This window comes from Triturus cristatus, chromosome 2_2 (genome assembly GCF_964204655.1).
Source record: "Triturus cristatus chromosome 2_2, aTriCri1.1, whole genome shotgun sequence".
Classification (NCBI taxonomy): domain Eukaryota; kingdom Metazoa; phylum Chordata; class Amphibia; order Caudata; family Salamandridae; genus Triturus; species Triturus cristatus.
In genome coordinates, this window is record NC_140582.1 from 1049243993 (window position 1) to 1049267247 (window position 23255).

At 42.1% G+C, this 23255-nt stretch overlaps 1 protein-coding gene across 2 annotated transcripts in view; it reads left to right on the plus strand.

Moving 5' to 3' along the window:
* The window catches only part of ZFYVE28 (zinc finger FYVE-type containing 28), a 932593-nt gene that overhangs the window by 843079 nt on the left and 66259 nt on the right, over positions 1-23255 (plus strand). For both annotated transcript variants that reach the window (XM_085642546.1, XM_085642547.1), the window contains exon 12: positions 5899-6003. In XM_085642546.1, the coding sequence (XP_085498672.1) occupies positions 5899-6003 (105 nt within the window). The remainder of the gene's footprint in view (positions 1-5898; positions 6004-23255) is intronic.

Here is a 23255-nt window from a genome sequence, read left to right on the forward strand (position 1 = left end):
TAAGTAACTTGTTCTTTAGTGCATATGCGGTTTTTCAATGTTCCATACAAACCAACTCCACTCTTAAAACTATTTTCAAGAAAAGCAGTCACTGCAATCCTTTGGGAGGAAATTGACTTATCGGTTTACAGGTAAATAGTTACTTGTGGGAGTTGGCATTCTCGTATTAGAACCAGGATTCGCCCAGGGTCAAGGATGCACTCTTTAAACACCTTCAGCGGCACTAGGGCAGCCGGGTGCAGAGTGCTGAGGCCCAGTGTTATCCAGTGGGGGATAGGGGAGCGGTTGGTGGCTGTTCACGAGCAGGCCACAAGGTTGTTGGGACAAAGCTCCTGGTGTTAGGCTCAGGGCAAAGGGGGAACCGAGTTAGCACCCAAAGTACACCCGCAGGTGGTGCAGGGTGCTGTTTTGGCGTTGGGTGCCCTGTTGGTTTCAATGGGGATTCTCCGGTTGCAACAAAGACTGCAAGCTCCGGGGCGAAGCTCTCATGGAGGTGACCACCGGTTGGAGAGATAAGTTGGGATGCCGGGATACAGTTGGTTGGGCCACCCAAGGCTGTGGGACTTCGGGTGCAGGGGTTTCTTTAGGCATCGGGGTTTCATTACCAGCTCCGGTCGCCGTCTGGGGATCCTCCAGAAAGAGGCTGCAGGCTTCGCTTGGGGATTTGAGGCAGGTCAGGGATCACCAGATCTCAGGTGAGGATCTCCAGGGAGACCTCCTCGTGGTGTTGGGCCATTCGAACTAGGGCCTTAGGCGTCGGGTGCAGAGTGGTGCAGACGTGTGGATTTGGCTGGAGCCAGTCTGTGGGTGAGCAAAACCGGTGCTCACAGGAGACGAAGTCTTTGGTTTGGAAGGCATGGCAGGTCCTTTGGGTTCTTAAGGGTGCTGGCTGCAGGACACACCGGGATTTCGCTGGAGCGGGTTCGAGGTGGTGACAGGCCGGTTGGGCCGGGACCAAGTCAGTGGTCGTCTTCTTCGTCTTAGTTTCTGCAAGGCTCTTCGGTCCTTCTTCTTGGTCGGTTCTTGTCTGAGGAGGCAACGGTCAGGGTTGCCTCTAAATACTAGATTTAGGGGCATTACAGGTAGGTAAAGGTTGGGGCCAACATGTTCCTTCCTTAGGGTGTATAAACCCCTTATTATGCCACCCTCCAGTGGGAGGGGGGCATATGCCTCTCTGGTTGGCTGGTCCCCCCATCTGCAAGATGGACAGAGTTGTGCTTCACCTTGCCTCCCCCACCTGAGAGGTGGGGTTGGCAAAGGTTGGCACACCTCCCTTCCTTACTTGGTTTTCCTGCCGATTCTCCCGTCCAAAAGGGCGATCAGAACCGGTGGGGGCCAGTTGCTGGAAGCAGCAAAAGCCTGGGGTAGCTCACAAAGGCGGCAAGCCTTTGAAGCTTCCCCTTCGTGGACCCTGCCCATCCTGGGGGAGGAGGCTTGGCACCTCGTCCGAGGATGTGCATTGTTTCAGACTGCGGAGAGCAGCAGGCTCTCAACAGGGATCCAGAAACATGTCTGGTGGTGGCAACTGGCGAGTAGCCACTCATCCTGGACACTAGTGTTAGGTCGTTTTTCAGGGGGCATCTTTAAGATGCCCTTTGAGTGCATTTTTCATTAAATCCCACACTGGCATCAGTGTGGGTTTAATATGCTGAGAAGTTTGATACCAAATTTCCCAGTTCTCAGTTAAGCCATTATGATGCTGTGGAGTTGTAATGGCAAACTCCCAGCACTATATAGTCTTAATGGCATTACTGCACTTACAATGTCTAAGAATTGGCTTAGACACTGTAGGGGTACAGGGCTCATGCACCTGTACCCTACCCACTGGTACAGTGCACCAAGCTAGAGGGGTGGCTGACCTATGCCAGGGCTGTGGGTTGTAGGCATGTCGACTCTTCACTTTGTACTTTACCAACACACGCAGCCTGCACTGGCAGTGTGTGTGTGTTTGTGTAAAGCTAAAGGGCCTCTAAGGGTGGCACAATAAGTGCTGCGCCCTTAAAGGCCTTCCCTGGCCACAAGTCCCTTGGTACCTGTGGTACCCTTTATAAGGGACTGACCTGTGGCCAAAGGGTGCCAATTGGGTTTTGATTTTAATGCAGTGTAGGGAAAGAACATAGGCTCTAGGTACCTGTTTGGCAGGAGCCCAGGATTCACTCAGTCAAAGTACATCAGCAGTTTAGCAAAAAGTGGGGGCAACCTTGCAAAAAGAGGGCATTTCCTTACACCTAATAATAGGATATTTGCTGTTTCCTCGCACCTTTAGAACTTTCTGTAACGAAAACGTTAGGAAATTGTTTTTGGAAGCTTAATTTGATGTTTACAGGCACTCTACCTTAGGAAAAGTAATGGAATCTGTGCATGCTGTATCTCTAGTTTCACTGGGCAACTAGTTTTCAGAAATGTCAGAAGATAAGATTCCTTTGGTACAGGCCAAATACAGTTGACAGTCACCCCCTTATCCATGCATCATTTCCTCACTCCCATTGTTGTGCTTTTTGTGCCTCTCCTGTCTCGTGTTCTAGGCGCACCTGCACATGTAGGGTGCCGTTTTTATGAGAAGTGTGGGAATGCAGAATGGTTGGACATTTTTCACTGTCAATTGAATTTATATATATTTTTGGCTGCCAAATATAATGCACACAACACACATTTTGAAACATAAAAAGCTTCAGAATCATGTGCCATATAGGTAATGCAGAATTTGGAGTGCTATGAATAACTTCTAAATTAGATTATTGCATACATTAAAGAAAAATGCATAGCTTTACTTCATACCTGTTTCATTCATTCGCTTTTAAGTCTCGGCTAGACAGCGCATGCGCTGTCTCTTTGAGATATGTAATTTACAATCAGTTGGCTACAGCCCGCCCATAGGCTTACCATTTGTTCTCTCCAGTGCCACTTTCCTGTCCTTCGGTCCAGTTTGTCCATAGCACGTATGCGTCATGCGTCGTCTTGCATTTGTCCATCCCTTAGCACATGGACCAAGCACTGCTTCCATTTTTGGTGCTACGTTTTAATTTGGGTTTAAGTACTTCATAGGATAGCTCATGTTTTCACTGACTTTGTCCCCTCCCACCTGCCCCCATCTCTGTCGTTTCTTCCATCTCTCACCCACTCCCATCCCTATGGCTTCTTTATATCGATCTGTGTCGCTTTTTTCGCCTTTCTCACTGCCACCATCCCTGTCCCTTCTTTCCCCCATCCCTGTCACTTCTTTCCCCCATCCCTGTCGCTTCTCTCCCCCCCCCTCGTATAAGAGGTCCCTACACTGAAATTCCCCTCAAGGCTGTGTGCCGCAGTGGGAGTCCTGTGGGCACTGGGGTCCGTGCAGACCCACACAGTCCAAGAGTCCAGTCCCTCCTCTTCAGTTTCTTTAAGTGAAACTCCCTCCAAACTCTAGGCCTTCAGTCCAGGCTGCAGTCCCAGCTGTACCCCTTGAAGTGAATGTATGGTGGAGATCTTTGTCCTCCCTCATAACGCCGTTAACCCCTAGCTGTGACTCCACAGTGCACTTTGTAATGTTGTCTGTCCAGATAGTTCTCTGTCCAGAACAGTGTCCTGTTCAAATAACCTATAGGGGTTAAGCCCAACGGGCCGGGGCCAGGTAGGGCTATTCAAAATTCAGAACACAAAACAATGAACCCGGCTCCGTGCTACCGTACACTCCTACTACTCATGGAGTAACGAACAGTCAACTCTTATCTGTCCAAATGGAATTTTTATTAGACCATTCCTGTTTCTTATTAATTTAAAAATTGATCAAAAGAATTTTTTGGACTGAAAAAGAAACACACTTATCAAATTCACACATGAACTTACGCGTATATACAATTCATATTAACATACACTTAAAGACAAAAATGGACGTAGACACTGTGAAAAAAGTATTGGCAACAGCTTGCAACATGACAAAATCAGCAAATGAATTCATACATTAATCTGATGCAAAACACATTTTTAGAAAAATTTACATCATATACAAAATTTTATAATAAACATGAAAATATCCAATGTTATGAAACACGTGTTATTCCAGCTCCAGGAGTTGGAATAACACATGTGGTTCATAACATTGGATATTTTCATGTTTATTACTAAATTTTGTATATGATGTAAATTTTAATGTGCTGTATATACGTGTAAGTTCATGTGTGAATTTGATAAGTCTGTGTTTCTTTTTCAGTCCAAAAAATTGTTTTGATCAATTTTTAAATTATTAAGGAACAGGAATGGTCTAATAAAAATTCCATTTGGACAGAGAAGAGTTGACTGTTTGTTACTCCATGAGTAGTAGGAGTGTACGGTAGTACGGAGCCGGGTTCATTGTTTTGTGTGCTGTTCATATAACCGGCATCGCTCCCACATTGCCCGATTCTGAAGTGCAAACTGCTATCGACATTAAATGCGCAGCAGGGCTGCTGAAGTGTCGCCGTGCTGTCCCATTATGTGGATAGAAGCTCAGCTGGAAAGTGCTGCTACTGTTGGAAATTATCTCTGCTGATAGCACCAATAATATGACTCGCGCCTCTTATTAACCCTGGGATAAAGCACAGGCACTTCCATTACAGTGTCCATACTGAGCAGTCAACTTGCATGTGCAATAGCCATATAATAAATGCCATAACAAGATGTTAGCAAGTAGTAGTCCTATTGAATGGGATCTGTAGGTTCAGGCTGTGTTTTTTTTCCCCATCAAGGATGTCGTTAGTTTCTGTATAGGCCTGTTTTGAATGTTTTTATTTATATCACGCAATTGAACTAGCCTGTCATTTTTCATTTTGTGTAGTTACGGCGATTCTTGTTACAAACTCCCAGCTGCGTCATAGTGTTTTTTCAGTGACTTTCACTCATGTTGTACAGCCGATGTGCTGCTATACAACATGGCTATAGGACATCCATATTGGAAACACCAATAGCTGAGGCGTTGACGAGACCTATTGGCTTTGCCAATGCTTATTTTATTATGAAGTAATGTATGATCAGTACACAATGAATAATCGTTGTTCGTTGTGGCTTGGTTGTTGGCTCTTGGTATCAGGGATTTTTAAGAACTAGCAAACACTATATATCCCTACGGCTAGCAGAGTCTGAAAGCCATGATGATATAAAACTCTCGAAGATTGGCCTTCAGTGGAAAAAACATACTGATGTAGACCATGTCACATGTTCCTCTTTTGTCCTTTTTACATTAATTTTGATGTATTTCAATAATTGTTATCTTTTGGGAAAACTTTGAGCAATGTCCACAAATAAACCCTTGATGAATTCTGTTTTGGGCCTAGTTTCCAAAAATGTACAGCTTTGTTCCCGCACTATTTGCAAGTTAGTAGAACCCTGTGATATTGACTACCACTTAGAGAATTGCACAGACTGGTGAAAAAAATATTTTTTTCCTCTCTGCCTGTTTCTTAAAGCTGGTAAGGGGGTGAACTTAGCACACCTATACTATTATTGGTGACTTCGTGCACAGGACCTTATCCCATATTTCTTAAAAAAATAAAATGTCGTAGTTTGGTTAAGATCTCAGGGCACACTAGGGGAAGTCCCAAATATTGGCTACCTGTTCAATTTCTAACACTGGAGGGAAAAGGACATACATTTGACCTGGGTATTTTTTGTGAAGAAAAAGGTATGACCGCTTCACCGTGCACTGCCATCAATTTCAGAAAAAGGTCTTAGATTGGAGAGGTCGACCTTCCTGCTCCTAGAGGGTAACTCAAAATAAGGTGCACCGCAGCACTCTAGTACAGCATTTAAAAGTATGTCTAAGCAAGATGCTGGTACCATGTTTAAGTAGAGCAAGGAACAAAGTAGTATTCTGATTAGGGATATGGTGTTTGATGTATTAGAGTGATGATCATAATTCTTCTTTCTTCCCATCTTGTTTTCCAGTTAACCAAGGCTTGAGGAGTGCAGCACTAGAAGACTGTGCTTTGTGCCAGGAAACTATTTCTTCCTCAGAACTTGCAGCAAAAGCTCGGGATGGAGAGTTTGAAGGTACTTAACTTTGCTTTTAAAGACTGAATAATAGTTTTTTGTAGACACACTGTTGCAGAAATTGCAGCAGAATTTTATATCTGTCTGGAACAAGAGATCCCAGTAAAATTCTACTAAATTTTTGCAAACAATTTCACTTATGCACATGCACAAATTCTCTGTATGTTCTGGAAGTCCATACCTATGCCTAAACGTATTGTCGTAATGAGGAAAAGAGCAGCAGCATTTATTGTCACTCTGCATGTGATCCATTGTCTGCTTTGTCCATTTCTCTTATAGCTCTGAGAACCAGATACAAAGTAAAGGCGCTTTCTCATGGGGCATGGGGTGTTTGTTTGGTTTGGTCTTTTTTGCCTAGTTTATCAGAAACTCCACAAAATGTGTCTTCTTAGATGACACCAACCAGATAATGCATTGTCACTTGATGCAGTGAAGAATTCAAGTCTCTGCTACAGGTGCCCAATATTCAGTGTTGACCTGACCAGTTTGGGTATTTACCTGGCCGTGTTGGGTCAGGATAACTGTGAAGGGAGAGATGGCTTTATTTAGATCTGATGTGTACTAGGCATAATATACTTTTGTATAGGGGCTTTCAGCCAGCCCTTTTAATCAATGTGTCACTTACTTTGCTTTTCACGTTTTTCTTCTGCCCGCTACTGGGGCTATAGGTCAGCCCACTTCAGGTGTTGGCTAACTTCATTGTGTTAACTTTTTCCTTACACAAGGAGCACATCCATGCACAAAGCAGTCCCCTTCAGTGCCAGAGGACGTGTATGCACTTTATTTATTTTGAGGCCAAAAAATATTTTGGCGTAGAGTAAATGTTTTTTGTTTTATTGACAGTGTCCCAGCAGCTTTAACGGCAATACAGTTTTGCAAAACCCATGACAAAATAAGCAATGACAAATCCAAAAGGCTATCAGCCAAAACCAGACCTATCTTTGCTAATGCTTATGCCTGGGCTCAGCAGATGAGAGAGCTGTACTCTCATTTATGATACTTGGTCTGTGTATCATGCACATCTGCCATTCATATGGCTCAGTTAATTCTGAATTTCTTTGTAGTATTCTTATTTTTGGGTGACCTAGTTTTAGGGTAGTCCAGAGAGCAAGCACAAGAGAAAAAGACAACTGAATCTCACCCTACCTGAACTGACATGTTTTATGGCTTCTGTGAGAGTAACAAAGTATAGTTCCCTTAGCACTTGTAGATAGATATTTAAGTGCATGGTGTTTGGCCCCATAATAGGACTGACTGACCTATCAGGTCTTGGGCACAAACAGCGGAGTCGTGTTTTTTCTAATCTTCATATACTTCTAGGATTGTAAAATTTGAGCTGATCATTCAGGCCCCTGTGGCCTTTCCCAGCAATATTTTATGGATGATCAGGATTTAGCTCTGGTAGGAAGCCGTCTAATGGTTCTACCACTTCATGCATGTGTTGCCGCTTATTATAACCCTAAATGAGAAGCATGACCATGGTTTGGAGTATGTGTACCAATTTGGCAACTCATTAGAAAACCAGCAGTACTCCAGCTTGAATGGAAGGATCATTATTACTATTTCGAAATGGCATTTTATTTGGATATTTTTGCTCATTTGAAGAAGCACAAAACAGAAACACCCTAAGAAAACTCCATGGAAAGCGAAACCATGTTTTGATTTCTAGGATGATAGCAGGAGCAGAGCCACTTCAGTGGATTTAAAGTCTTAGCCAGATCTTGTGGTCAAAAACTAACTCTTTTTACATTTAGTTTGTGTATTTACATTGCTCCAACTGAGGATATGTTGATATGTGGTTTTCCGTTCAAAGATTCACTCATGAAAGTATATGATATTTGAGACATTCATGAATGTCTGATAAAGGAAACGGAAGTTTGAAAAAGAATACATGGAAAACCAAAGCTTGAGTAATACCTTTTATCATAGCTTGGGTGTCAGCAAAATTTCACAAATGATGAACAGAAAGGATTTAGTTGTCATTACTGTCCTACAAGACACTCAAATCTTTGTAAATATATATATATATATATATATATCTGCAGGTCCAGGCTGCCAAAAGCTGCTGAGAACCTGATCATCCTACTACCTTGCCTGTGAGATCATAGCAGTAACTGTCACTTCTTGCAGCCTGAATCTAGACATAAACAAAGGGTCGCTCCAATTTTGCCGATTCTGATTAACCTCTTCTGTGCCTATGACGAGATAGTCTCGTCATGGAGCACGGTCGCGCTGTGCCCATGACGAGACTATCTCGTCATGAAACCCACCCGCATGGGAAACGCCCGGCACAGGAGGGGGAAAGGGCGTGGCACCGAAGGGGTTAAGCAGTGCAAAGTGTTGGTGGGATAAGGTCTTATGATGCCCGTGCCTCCTAGGGATTCACTACTTCCGAGCTGCAAGAGGGTTTTCCCTTAATGCACTATAACCAATGATGTGCCTTGCTGTAAAAGGAAATATCCATGGACAGGGTGCTCGTATATGTGGTTATAAAATAAATGGCAGCAGAGGTATTTATTAAGGAGGTGGCTTCAGTAATGTACGTAGCAGGATGAAGAGATAATGCTAAAGTGTGTGATGTCTGTCTTGAGTGAGCCATCAATCTGGCTCTGAAAAGATCCCTTTGAGGCCTAGCTCATGCATTCCAGTGGTCTGGTTGGGGATTGGCAACAGTACCTGGGTGTAAGTTCATAATCAGTGATATGTACTGGACAGGTTTGAGTGTGGCTATAGGTTTCTGAAATTCCCTGGTTTGTCAGCAGGTGTTCTATGGGCATCAAGTGATTTTCCAACCACTCCGGAGACGCATATGGTAGATAGAATACTTAGTATGCTCACATTTGGGAGTATACTTGTTTCGATGCAGTACTGGAATTTAAGCTCCTACCCAGCCACAACTATTATAGAGCTATAGCATAAGTGAGAGCAGCAGCGATATGGCAGCCAGTGGCGTAACAAAACCTTAGGGGGCCCCCCTGCAAGGTGCGATGAAGGGGCCCTGCTCACCTACATGCAATCTGTGTCCCTCACCTTTCACCTTTGCAAGGACTTTCAGAACTGCACAACATATTGACACTTTCAGCAGAACTATTCCAAGATTACACAAACCTTCAGGTTGTGGATTGAGACTCTGTTGTATCTCAAGTGAAAAAAGGTCTGCAGGCTGCACACACTAAATGGCATCAACCAGACTGGGTGCTAACCCGGGGGTGTAGGTAAGTTACTGATACAAGAAAGAGAGGCATCTTAGACAAATTACTATTGTTCTTAGTGTATGCAACTTGGGGCTGGCAGAGAGGAAATCAGAAGATCTAAAAAGATATTTTATTTAAGTGAGGAAATGGCAGAGCCAAAATGCAAACAACTGTAGACAAGAATGAACATCAATGAATCGGAAAGCTTATGTAGTGCAAATGCAAAAAATGCTAAGCACTGACAAGCTCAATACTTTGTTTCAGGATTTGGGGACATGGTAGGCAGGAACCTTGAGGCTTTTTATTAAACCATAAACATGTTTGAAGATGTTGGTGCCTCTGTCTGAGACAGACAGTCTATCTGATAGGCATAAGTATAAAGCCTGGTTTAGCTTGTTCATTTATCACCAAAGGGAGATGCGTAGAATAGCAGAAATAAGGTGGAGGAAGAGAGAATTTGAGGAAGATAGACCTTGCTGTAGAAAGCACCTGCAGCTCCATTAGGAACTGGAAAAGGCAAACATATGTATTATACTACTAAAATAATGAAGCCATAACATCGTGCTGCTAGGGGGTTCAGTTAGCTTACTCATCCATCAGGCCTCCTCCTGATGGCATTAACTTCACAGAGTTTGGTGACCAACTGGGACTCTTGCTCATTATAATCCAGCACAAAATGTGAATATTATCTAGTCAGGGATTCATTTGTTTTCCTCCCTATCTCACTGTTGGATCCCTGCCCAGCAGCATGTTGTGTTATCTGCACATGGTATGGCAAGAGGGTGTGGTCTCACAATAGATTAAAACAGCTGTTGTGACTCTTCACTTTAAAAAATAGAAGGTCTGTCCATGGATGACTGACAATTTTAGACCAAGTTCATATTTGCCGGTATTGACCGAGTGTCTGAGGGAGCGATACATGAAATGATCCAGCAGCATGTTTGTACGTTTTACTTATCCCAAAGTTCTGCAGTTTATCAGTTATTTTTTAAAGGATATATGGCTGGACTTCCAACTGGACTGAACTTTCAGCACTAAATACGACACCCAAATAAGGTTTCATCTGGAGGAAGGTAGTTGCCAGGCTCTGTTTCCACATTCTTAATAGCTCACAGAGATTGTGGCCTCCTAGTGGACACATTTAATCATGGAATGATTACCTTCATCCAAGAGTTGGCATCAGCAACCAAACCAAGCACAGAATTAGCTGTTGTCTTGCACATGTCAGTAAACGGAATACAGCAAATGCCTTTAAGAAAACAAGTGGATGGGGGCCCCCTCCTGAGTAAGGGTAGGTGGGGGGCCCCCCGCACTGCGGGGCCATGTGTTACGCCCCTGATGGGAGCAGCAGTATCAGCACTGAGTGGAATCAAGCACATACTTGTAGGAAACTGGTCTAATGTAGTAAGCAGTGCTGCGCTGCAAGTGTCTTGATGAGAGCCAAGACTTCGCCACCAGCTATATGTGAGACGTGCACTGGAAATCAAAAAAAGTACAATAGATGTAGTTTGCAGGTACAGATTTCTTGTATATGTGATGCGGATGTATTATGCCTTTGATCATGTGGGGGAGATGATTTGTCAACTTAGTTGACTTTTTGAACTGGCTCTTAACATGACTAAATACATTTTCTGCCATCAGGGCTGTTCTATCCCAGACAACCTCCACTTGAAAGGGCTTGAAAAGGCCACTATTAACTTCTTGTCGAGATGATTTAAGTAAAGAATGCTTCTCTTGGAAATCTCAATGCACCCCAGTTTCCCATGTCACAGGTTTGGTCTGAGTATCTGTAAATGAGGGGAAAAAATGTTTAATCGATGGCCTTGAACACAAACATAGAATTTATTGGCAATTGGTGCTGTATATTCTTGAAGGTAGACTGATCTAAATTACTTAGAGACGATTTATGATTCTCGACTTTTTGCTTTTTCTTTGTTAGACACTGCAGATGTACTATATGACACTGACATCATTTGCAGTAAATAGTTGTCTAATGTAGCTTACCGAAAAAAAGATCCCTTTGAGACAGTGGGTATAATGTGCATGCTTTAGGTTATACTGTTGTCGGAAATGGGTGTATTATTTTGGGAGTGGGGGTGATCCTGCAAACTTAATAGTCTACTGTGGTTAGGCGAGAACACTATAATGAGAGAATCTCTGCTCCAACTCTTGGCAGCAATGGCACATGCAGCAGATAATCCCCAGATAAGTGCATGTTAAGTTCAAGCAGAACCAACAATAAAAAAAAAAAAAAGAACACAGCACAATGACATTTAGAAGAATAGAGATACATTTAATCAGCAAAAGGACACCAAGCTCATTAAAACAAGTTAACAGGAAACGGAGATATGAATTTTTACGGTCTATGTGAAAAACGCCCTAAAAATGTAAAGCGCCAATCAAAAACATTTGAAAGTTAACTGGAACTTAGATGTGATTTCAGGCCAACTGCAATGGAGTGAAGGTTGGACTCACCATATGGGTCACCCCAGTCAAAGTTTTTTCCTTAGGTTTCTGAAATGGAAATCAAAACCTTCCAACCGGTCAGGGTCAAAGGCTGTGGCCAGAGACAGTCCTTGAAGTAGGATACATCTTTGCCAAGCTCTCCTTAGATCTGTTGGTTTTAGCAGTAAAAGTTCTGAGTGAGACAAACCTGTATTTCGTAGCAACCGATGTGGCTTTGCAGATCTGCTAGATTTGCCACTTTGTCCAGGTCCAAGGTTTTACCTTCAGACTTCGGCCCAAGACCTTCTCTGTGAGGTCCTACTGAACCACTTTTTAGTATGCCAAAAAGCTCCAAGTATGATACATCTTGTTTTCTTGCTCGTCTTGGGTGCAACTTCCAAGGACAAACCCGAGCAACTTATCTTAGTCTTGGGGACCTGTAAAAAATGGCCAAGTCCCAACCTTTCAAAAGTGCTGGAAAAGTTCCTCACAGTCAATTTCAATTTCAAAAGCTTTTATTTGGTTGGAAGAATACAACCATATAAGCAAGCAAACAATAAAACATTAAATAAAATTACATAGCATGTAAAAAAAAAAAACCTTCTTCAAAATACACACTGTATTTTTATGTATGGATTTAACCATTTTCCATGCAAAGCAGAGAAGCCTTCAGAGATAAAGTGCAAATTTCGCATAAAATGACAAATGTGCTAAAAAACCGTACATGTAAAGTGCAAAGAGGCGAAAAGAGATAATATTAAAGTGCAATATGCATCTAAAACAGAGCTCAAGGTTTGTAGTACATGGAAAATTACTAACAGTGCAAGATAAATGTGCAAAATACGCAAATCAACTGGAGCTATACAGGAACAATTATAGACTTCCTTATAAATACACATCTTAACACGTAAGTTGCGGTTGAGAAACAAATGTCAGGGCTTTCCAGAGTTGTTAATAACTTCAATGCAGATTTGGTGGACCGAACATTATATTTTAAAAAGATGAGTTTAAGATAAAACCTCCTAAAATGACTATAAAATTTACAAAACAGTAAAAAATGGCAACAGCTTTGTTTCGAAACATTGTTGCAGGGGCACATATTATCGGATCTGATTTTCATATGGGGGAATGAAACTAAATGGTGGACAATCCCCAGCCTTATGCGCGTTAAAACAAAGCGATGAGAATTACGTGTGACGAAAGAAAGGTAGGCCTGGAAACCTTTTCTCAGATTCAAATCACTATAAAGTACAGTAGTTGTTAAATTTCTAGACTGCTTCTCTCTGGCCGCATTCTTGTATGAGAGAAACTTCGATTTTAAGTCTTTCTTAGGTATCAGTCCTGAAGCCTCAGGGTTCACACGGATATTACAATCGAATAAAAGGTTAAACCAATAATAGATATAGCTCAGCCAGGGTATACATGATGAGTTATCAAGCCTCAGACAGTCTTTGATAATTGATTGCGTAAAAATCGTTTCGTTTTTAGACCAGATAAAGCGCCAAAGTAATAATGGGCGTAGTGCAGCCAGGTCCGCAACATGGTCTATGCCTACTTCCTTGTGAATTAACAGGGTAGATGCTGATGGGGGAACACATAATAGTTTTTTTTTAAACTTACTTTCATCATTCTGTAGTGCATTCACACTATGGTGACCCCACACGCCCGCCCCGTATAGTGCCGATGAAATACACCTGGCGTTATAGATTGTCATAATTTCTTTTATCCTCCTTTGACCCAATTTAGCGGCAAATCTAAAAATACTATTGGTATTTCTACTCATCTTTGATCTAACATTTTCATCCTCTTGTATCCATTTCCCGTCTCCTGAAAATGTTATTCCTAGGTAGCAAAACTATTTGACCGTTTCAATCTTGGCTTTATCAATATAAAAGGTAGTGGTGGTTGATTTGACTTTCCTACCACAAGCCATTGCAAAAGTCTTGGTCTTGTTAACTACCAATTTTCTATCGTTGATAAATGACACGAATCTATCTATAAGGCGGTGTAACCCAACCTGTGTTCTTGATAAAAGTACAGCGTCATCAGCGTACAATAGAATTGGGGTTACGCTCCCATCTATGATAGGGGCATCCGAGGGTAGCTTACATAAAATTGAGTCAATTTGATTAACCCCTTGCATGCCCGCCCCTTTCCCCGCCCAGTGCCGCGCCTTTCATTAGCGGGCGGAGTTCATGACGAGCTGGACTCGTCATGGGCACAGCGCCACCGCAGCCCATGACGAGTCCAGCTCGTCATGGGCACTGAAGGGGTTAATAAATAGTGAAAATAAAAACGGTGCTAATACGCAACCCTGTCGGATGCCTCTTGCGACTTTAAAAAAAGGTGTGCACTCACCCTGGGGGCCATAACGGACCTTACAAGATAATTGTGAATAGAGCCGCGCCAGGAAATAAACGCATTACTTTGGGGCGTCAAGTTCTAACAAGATGTCCCACAAAATTTAATGATCCACCAGATCAAAAGCGCTGCTCAAGTCTGCGAAGCAGAGGAACAGGTTCCCTTCCTTGGCAACAGTGTATTTATTGACCAAAAGGTCGAGGTTAACGCACTGCTCCAAAGTACCCAGGCCTTTCCTGAAGCCATATTGTGCCTTTGATAAAATGGAATTGTCTATGGCCCAATTTTCTAGTCTTTTTAGCATTATTCTACTCAAAATTTTGATAGAGGAGTCCAGTAAAGAAATGGGGCGGTAGTTGCTCGCCTCAGACTTAGAGCCTTTTTTAAAAAGAGGAATAATTAAAGACTGGCCCCATGAAATGGGCAACTGACCCTCTGCAGTTGCATTAAAAAATCTGGTTAAAAGAGGGGCCCACAAATGCGGTTCAGATTTATAGAGATCCAACGGGACCCCGTCTGGGCCAGGGGCTTTACCTCCTTTGCTATTGTTTAATCCCTCATAAACCTCCTCAAGGCTTATATTAAACGGTAGCCTGGGCCAAGAAAGGTCCTTATCCAGCATTAAATCTAAAACAATCCCACCCGGATTAAAACAAATTTAAAAATGTTCCATCCATGAATTACAATCTACATGTGAAGATAACTCTGGAACTCTGTCATTTTTTAAAAAGGAGCTATTGATAGTCTCCCAATAAAGTTTGCTATTTTTTGTGTCTGCGGCTAAATTGAGGTTATCCCAAGCCTCTTCTTGAAGTTCTCTTTTCCTCTTGGCAAGGGATAGTTTATAATTAACTCTACAGCTTTTGACATTAGTGGGGTTACGAGGTTTGGCACTCAAAGCTACTATTAGATCATGCAAAGCGCGAGTACAACTTTTATCGAACCAACCTGAATTAGTTTCTTTTCCCCCCCCTTATATTTCCTAGTCAATAAACTATCTATCATTTCATTAATCAACAGTACGTTATTTAATATAATATGTGAATTGACTTCCTCGCCAAGACAGTACTCTATTTCCTTGCTGCATTTATCCAGCAGCTCCTTGAGTAGTTTATGTGGTACAATCCTTGACCACCTAATCCTCATTCCATTTGGTCTTACAGCTTCAACAGAGTTAATGCAGTTGCTATCGTTTCTTAGTTTATTACCCCAACAGTGCAACGATATAGAAATGCTGTTATGATCACTCAATACTTGTTCGTTGACCCATAAATTAGAATAAGTAATGTTATTGGAGAGCAAAATATGATCAATATAAGTATTAGCATCTCTTCCTGTAAAAGTAGGACAACTGGCATTTTCTCTATTTTTTGTACAACTTAACATATCCAAATCATGTTTTGCTATCATATTATTTAAGGCCATGCCATACGTACAATGTGGAAAATGTAAGTAGTCCGCATCCTGTTTATTTCCACTCTCCCTTCTTAACCCACACAAATCACTCATGGCAAACGTACACGGGCTTATGTTGAAATTGCCCACCCATAAAATAACCGACTGATTGCCTAGGAGCTCCAGTGCCCTCTCTAATTCCATATCCAATGGGGTCAAGATTTTACCTCTCTCTGCGGTAAAAATGTTATTATAATAATTAATCAGAACTAAATTTTTGCCTTTGTCAAACTCAAGACATAACACCTGAGAGTGGACATCCACTGAGATGCAGCTTCTAATTTTGCAGGAGTTGAGTTTAGTAGATATCAACAATAGAAGACCTCCCTTTGCCCTGCCAATAGTGGAGCTCACTGCATTCAAACAGTATGAGGAATAACCCTCAATAAAAATAGGCTCCTCTCTCCAGGTTTCTTGAAGGCATATTATGTCATGGCCTATGTTAATAAAATCTTTCCAAAAGGGGGTGTCCAGTTTCCTGTTTATACCTGCTATATTCCAGGTGACTACACTGAGACCTACAGCCAAATCGGGATTGGCGATTGTACTACCATTTATCATATCTTCATTGGTTGCGGAATTAGAGGGAATAACATCCATATTTCCATTCCTTTTAGTACAAGTAGATTTAAAACTGTTAGTTACACTACCAGCTTCTACTGAAATTAATTCAAGAATAGTAGGTAACTGTACGACTTCTGCTGTATTAGGTGTGTGAAAGGTAACCTGATTATCACAACACATCTCTCCCTTCTCATCATTAAGAGCTTCATTTATTATGGGGGTAAGAGGATTACTATCAAAAGCAGAGCCTTTGGCAGGAATGTGTCAATCAATGTCCTCCATAGATTCGAGAACTTTAAATCTATTATATGTGGGGATGGAAGTATTATAGCATGGTCTCGCCATATTTGTAAGATTGGGATTCATTCGATAGTTGGATTCCAATAAATGCCTGTAAAAATAGCCTAACGGTAGTAAAGTAGTATTACATTCCCATGCAGAGGGTAACGGAGCATTTTTAAGAGTGTTTCTGGCCCAGGAGCTAGTTTTAAAATTTATTACGACCCAATCTCCCTCAAAAAATTTTCTAAGGGGACCTATCCAACTTACTCTTTGTGCTAATATAATCTGACTGGCCCCTTCCATAGGGAAGTTACATTTGTTGGCCAACCAGTGGAGCGTTTTATTCTTCAGTGTATCATTGTTCTCCACTTACCCGTTTCTTAGCTTGGGAATATTCACAAGTACTGCTACATACGGACTGCATTCCGGGGGCAAGTTAATGCAAGGTGGCATCTTTCCAGCATTTTTTGAAGTCGTATAGACTTCTTTCTCCAAACATGCATGTTCCGTAGGTGCAATATTACCATTAGGTTGTCCTCTCTGATTGACTCTTTCTGTTAGATTCCCACCCGCCGGTAAAAGAGGGTTGTTAAGTAAACCTCCCTGCAGATGGCTTGGGGGGTCTTTCCTTTGATGGTATTAGGGGCATCTGTGTTCCTTTCATCCTTACTCATTGATATAATAGGAGCTTCTATTCCTATTTTTTGTGAGTCACGCATCCCAACTTTATTAATGGCTCCTCTTAATTTATCAACCTCCCTGGCTAAATTATCCACTTTTTCGTATAATGGTCTAATAAGTTCAGCAAGTTTATCGCAAATAGCTTCTGAGTTAAAGGTTTCCAGGGCGCTTTGGTTAGCCCTTGTACGTGTAATAACCTTATTCTCAGTAGATGTTAATTTTTTCCCTCTTTTCTTTGGCCCAATGCCTGGCCCCGTGGTTTTTCTCCGTGCCCCTTTTTTGTTTCCCAGTGGGGATATTATTGAAACCGGACTGGCTTCTGTAGCAAACAGTCTAGGGGAGTTAGAAATATTTGAGGGAATGCTATCATTTGCGACATCTCCTTCGGTGATAGTCAAGGCTGTAGGTGTTTCATTATTACCTAGGTTGCTCTGGTTACCTTGGTTAATTGGAGGTAGTGCGCTTGATCCCATAGACAGTCTTTTTTCTGTGCGATCTATTTCCTGGGTAAGAGCACTAACTGCTTTTACCAGGTAAGTGTCAATCGTATTACAGGCTAAATCTGCTGATGCTTTAGCTCCTCGTCTAACCATGACTGATGTTATAGTGAGCGTTCCTCCTTTACCCTGATTAATACTTATACTACAGCACAGTCATATAGTTCACAATACATACGGTCTGAGTACACAATGGGTGGCACAGTACTATACGTTCCTGCAGTGCATTATCTGTCCACATCAAGGGGGGTGGCCCGGCCCGACCTCCGACGGCCTCAGACGGCCCACCCTTTGCCCGGGCTTCGCTCGACGTGGGCCCTCGCCGTCTTTTCAAACGCCTCTGGGCGTGGGAACAGCGTCACGTCGAGCAGGGCAGGCTGGGGGATGAAGTCTCCCTCCTCTCTGCGGCCGCTATGTGGCAGGTTGCGGCAGCGGGAGGGATGACAACGGAGACAGCGGCACGCTAAGCAGGTCAGTAGGTTGTTACAGTGATTCCCCAAATGAACAGGCGAGTATCACTGGCTTATACCTAGGGTCCATGGACAAAAGTGATGAAGGCAGACCGGTGATCCACGCCGGTGAGCGACTACTCACCCGATCTTTAGAAAGCACAAGACACCCGGAAAACAGCTACAATTACCAACCTCAGTCAGTCCTACAGCCTCTAGCTCCTTAGGGCAGGCTTCTAGAAACTAAGTCTCTCTTCACCAGGTCTCTTGCAGGGTCCAGTCTTCTGTGGTCAGCTGGACCCTCTTGAAATCAAGCTTGACTGCTAGCAATATTTAAGAGTCCTTGAGTGAGTCCTCCTCTTCCAGTAGAAGTCAGGAGTCTTCCATTAGGCCCTCCTTCAGGTGCAATTTTCCCAGTTTCAGGAAGTTTCTAAGACGGTGGTAGTTGAGCTGCCAGATTTATCGTATGCTGTAGCCAGTGATTGGAGAAATTCTACCACCCCAGCACTTCCTTTTTGCCTTACTGTAAAATAACCAAGGTGTCCCTGGCAGCAGGGATGTGAGATTAAAAAAAAAAAAAGTCTACTTGTCCAGGGGACTAAAAGCAACAGAAATCTACTTGTCCTGTAAAGAGGTCAAATTGTCACAGCTGTTGCGTAAATTATTTTGCTGGTCTAAGGGTGCTAAACCTATGGGTTCCCTTGTTTTCAATCACCATAGGCTTAAGTATGCCCATACACCTGGCACAGACTTATCTGTTCCTTCTCTCAACTCCTACAGTATAGCATTAATTACCTTCACCCTTTATTTCTTCAACTCTCCATGCTTTCCCCCTGCTCTCTCACAACAGCCTACATGTTCCCCTTCGTCTATTCTCTCACAATGCAGTCTTCCATTTTTGCTTCACTATTCCACAATGGATGCTCAGTTCCTTTCATTGTCCGACAGCTAAGGCGATTGTCGTAGCCTTCAAGTGCACTATTCTTAGGCACTCCAATGGAGTAAATCACATTTTACTTCTAAAAGTGATCAGATATCACTAGTACATACAAATTTTTAGAGCACAAATATGAAACATAAATGTTAACGGTGAATAACAAAGTAATGCAAGAAGAAGAATTGATGGCTCAACAAAATCTTCTTTTATTGAGCTAATTTCATCAGTCTCACAAGGAGTGCTTCAATCAGTGAAGAATGAAAGTTAAGTGTTTCATAGTTAGTCCCAATGCATTTGGGGTATAAACAACTGCCCTTTTTCAGGGGAATCTATAGATGAATTAACATAATGACTCTGTATATATCAGACAAGATCTGAGGTAGTACGAGCATAATGAGAGCACATACGTGGACACAATAGAAGTTGCCAATGGTAACCAACAGAAAGAGAAGACGCCAAGGTCTTGTAATCACATGCATATAAATGAAAGAATAAGTGCTGACCCTTAATGTTGACAAAATAGACCACCATCTGAACAGCACAACATAATCATGAATTATAGAAGGGAGATTGTCTGTGCCAAAGGAGCATATCAGTTCGGAAAAGAAGTGAATTAAAAGTCCTTACAGAATTCTGTGCGTACAACTCCTGAATACCTGGAAATACTGTGGCTGCACTGCCGAAATGGCAATGCCAGAGTTATTCCTGTCGCACTGAGGAAGAAAACAGAACCCACGGAGTCAGGTATAAAACATACCATGTACAACGTGAAGAACGTGAGGGTGCTCTACAACTCACCACGAGAAAACTGTAAAATTGACTGATAGCCGAATAATTAAGACTGGCTCTCGAAAAAATCACCAGGTCCACCTGACTTGAATGACCAAAAGATAAAATAAAGTCCAAAAGGTGAATACAACTAACCGCAACCGGGATCAAAAGGAAGACTAGCCTTAGCCAAAACATAGAACAAGGAGAACGTGTTCACCGGGAAGTGGTACTAGACCACACCGAATGTAGGCAGAAATAGATAAGTCGACTACAGCTCTTCAGCTAGAAGCGTCTGTGCTCATGTTCGTGCAAGTGGTAATCAAACGCGTAAGAACATTAACCTGGAAGTTAAATGGAGAGGAACAGTATTAAAGGCACAGTGCTTCTTATTTAATCCGCGTAAAAGCGTAACCCGGATGTTAACAACAATATTAAAGGCCTCTTGTTTAATCCGCGAGTGAAACTTGACAAGTCAAATAAGTGACATGCAAAAAAGCATACTGAACAAAAACGTAGTGAAAAAGTATGGTTAATGCAAAATCGAACGAAGTAAGTAGTGGTGATGTATACCCAAGGTGAGGTCAATCGGCTTTCTATGTTTCATGTGTAATCAAAATGTAATAGTGAAGTATACAATCTCATTTCAAACTTTATTTCGGTCGATTTCAACCATAAAAGATACATTTTAGGACACTTTCCATTTGGAATAAAAATGATATGTCTATTAGTTACAGTATAACACAATAGGGACATTTAATAAGATGGCAAATATATGATCTATTCCAGCTATGCCGTTAAAAGCTTATATGCTACAATAAATACAATAAAAAACGATAAAAGCTAGGCATTTAAATAAGGCGACATTGTTTTGAAATCCATAAAAATGTTATCCATACATACGTCCAATGCTGTTTGCGTAATGGTTTCAATTATGCAGTAACTTGGAATGAGCCATTTCAGAATCACGGTTTCCCGATAAACAACCATAGATCATAAAGTGCAAGTGCAGAGTTCTTTAAAAAAAACAATTATAGAATTTTGCATAATCCTTAATTATTATAGATTCAGTCCAACTTTAGCTCTTATAAGGCTCACATTAAATAAGTATCTGCTTACACTGAAAACAATCAATTGTGAAGTATCTGTCTTCAATATACGTTCCGCCTCACTACAACATCTAGCATTCAAGTTTTTACAAACTGGCTTAATCCATTTTTTCCTAGGTGTCGTATGTGGGACAGAAGAATAGCATATGTAGATCGTTTTCCTTGATCTCGTTTGGACATAATACGCACAGTTCGCTACTTTTACCATCATGATTATTGCCCCATCTGGATTTGTTGGCATTTGTTTGTAGCACCCCATATCTGATATTTCATGAACAAGGATTTCGCTAGTTGAGGACGTACCTCGTCAAAAAAGGGTTCAAACTGTGCTACATCTTTAACAAGCATTTGAAATGCAATAGGTCTCGCATTTGGAAAGTTTGAGCTTTTTGTTTTGTAAATTGACTAATTTTTTATTTATGTGTTGGTATTGAAAATATTAGCTTTCTCATGTACAATGTCAATAGTTTTAACTGTTGCAAATGTGACACCTATAGCATTTGTAATGCAATATGTGTTGTATTTACGTGACTTAGATGTATTGATATTACAAATAACAATGGCTTTTAATTTTTGCAAATAATTAATACTTAAATAAAAGTTAATGTAAATTATAATGGCAATCGTTTAAACTTTTGTTAATAACTCTTGTGAAGATTATGTTTAGTGTATTTAATTGCGCCTAAAATCCAAGAACAGAAGTTAAATATTATCATCTTTTTTGTGCCATTTGTAATAAAGCCTAAATATTGAGAGAACATATTAGAGCCAGTTGTTGTTGAATGGTTGTACAGATTGATACTGTGGTGGCGGTGAGTGATGTTGTCGTGGTGTCGAGTGATGCTGTGGCGTTAATTGATGCTGTGGTAGCGCATAGTGATGTAGTGGTGCCCTTGAGTGATGCTGTGGTGGTGCTAAGTGATGCTGTGGTGATGCGATAGATAGAGTGCAATAGTCCGGTAGATAGAGAGTGAGGGCGATAGATAGAGTGTAATTATGTAGAATATAATTATGTGGCACTGAGTGGTTTTGTGTGGAGTGTATGTTGATTTTAGTGGCGTGTAATTATGTGGCATTGAGTGTTATTTAGAGTGTATCTTGCATTGTTTGCATTGTAATTAATTGGCACTGAGTGTTATTTGGAGTGCATGTGGCATTGAGTGTAGTGTAAGTATGTGGTGTGTAATTATGTGGCGCTGAGTGGTATTTGAAGTGTATGTGGCATTGAGCGCTGTGTAATTATGTGGTGTGTAACTATGTGGCACTGATTGGTTTTTGGAGTGTCTGTTGTATTGAGTGCATTGTAGTTATGTGGCATGTAATTATGTGGCTCCGAGTGGCATTCGGAGTGTATGTTGCCTTGCCTTGTATTTCTATGGTTCCTTAAACCCTTGGAGGCAATTCTTTTATTTTAACTAAAAGGATGGTAGTTAAATGGTGTTTGCGGCAGGATGGTCGTTAAATGGTGGCTACGGAGAAGCTGTGTGCTGAAAGGCAAAGAGAACACGGGCATTAAAGTGAAAGCGAGGATGAACATCGAATGAGTGTGGCAGGATGTTAGTTAAATGGTGGTTACGGGGAAGCTGAGTGCTGAAAGGCAAAGAGAACACGGGCCAAAGCTGGAAGAAAACACGAGATGCGAGAGGCATGTGTGTGTGGCAAACACTGGTGGGGCTCAGAGCATTCTGTTGCTGCCTTGATGCCTGTGTGTGTGAGCAGTGGGGCTGTGTGTGTGAAGTGCCTAAAGTTGCAAGAAAACATATGGTTATTTAAATCCTTAGATGCAGAATTAATGGAGCTAATGTTATCGACCTTAGAAGGATGAAAAGGGAATGAGCGCTGCATATGTTAACTTTGTAAGCGCAGAAAGCGTGCAGCGCAAACTTATTACTTTGGTTGTTTGAGACTCAGATCTGGGCAAAGCTGCAAGAAAACACGGAGGGGGAGGGCGGGCTGTGTGCTGAAAGGCAAAGAGAACACGGGCATGAAAGTGAAATCGATGGATGGCAATGCGTCCGTGAGACTAGCCCTGTGGTGGGGGAGGGACAGTTGTGAGAGGCGCCATGAGGAAACAATCTCTCGGCATGCTGTGGCGGGGGAGCGCATTCCAGACGGGGGAGCAGACCCTTTGAAGTATGATGCCGAGGCTGTGGCTACACGTGCACGCGCCAGTGGGCTGAAGCGCTTCCCCAAACGGATTGCATGGCGGCACGATGCACGTGATTGTGCGCGTGCTCGCCATGCAATCCACTTTTGGGAGCACTTTGAAATGCCCCTCTTACTAGTCTCGCAGAGCGATTGCGTAAACCCAATAGCTAGGCGAGACCTAAAAAGGAGGAATCTTTTAATGTTAAGGACCCCGTAAAAGAGCTATATAGCACGCTATTGTTGATAAATGCCCAGAAGGTAGGCTTTAGCAATTTCTTACAAGCTGGTGTCAACTGAGATGGTTCATCCCAGTAGTGAGATAAGCCCAACTTCATCATCCACGATACGTGTTTAAACCATGG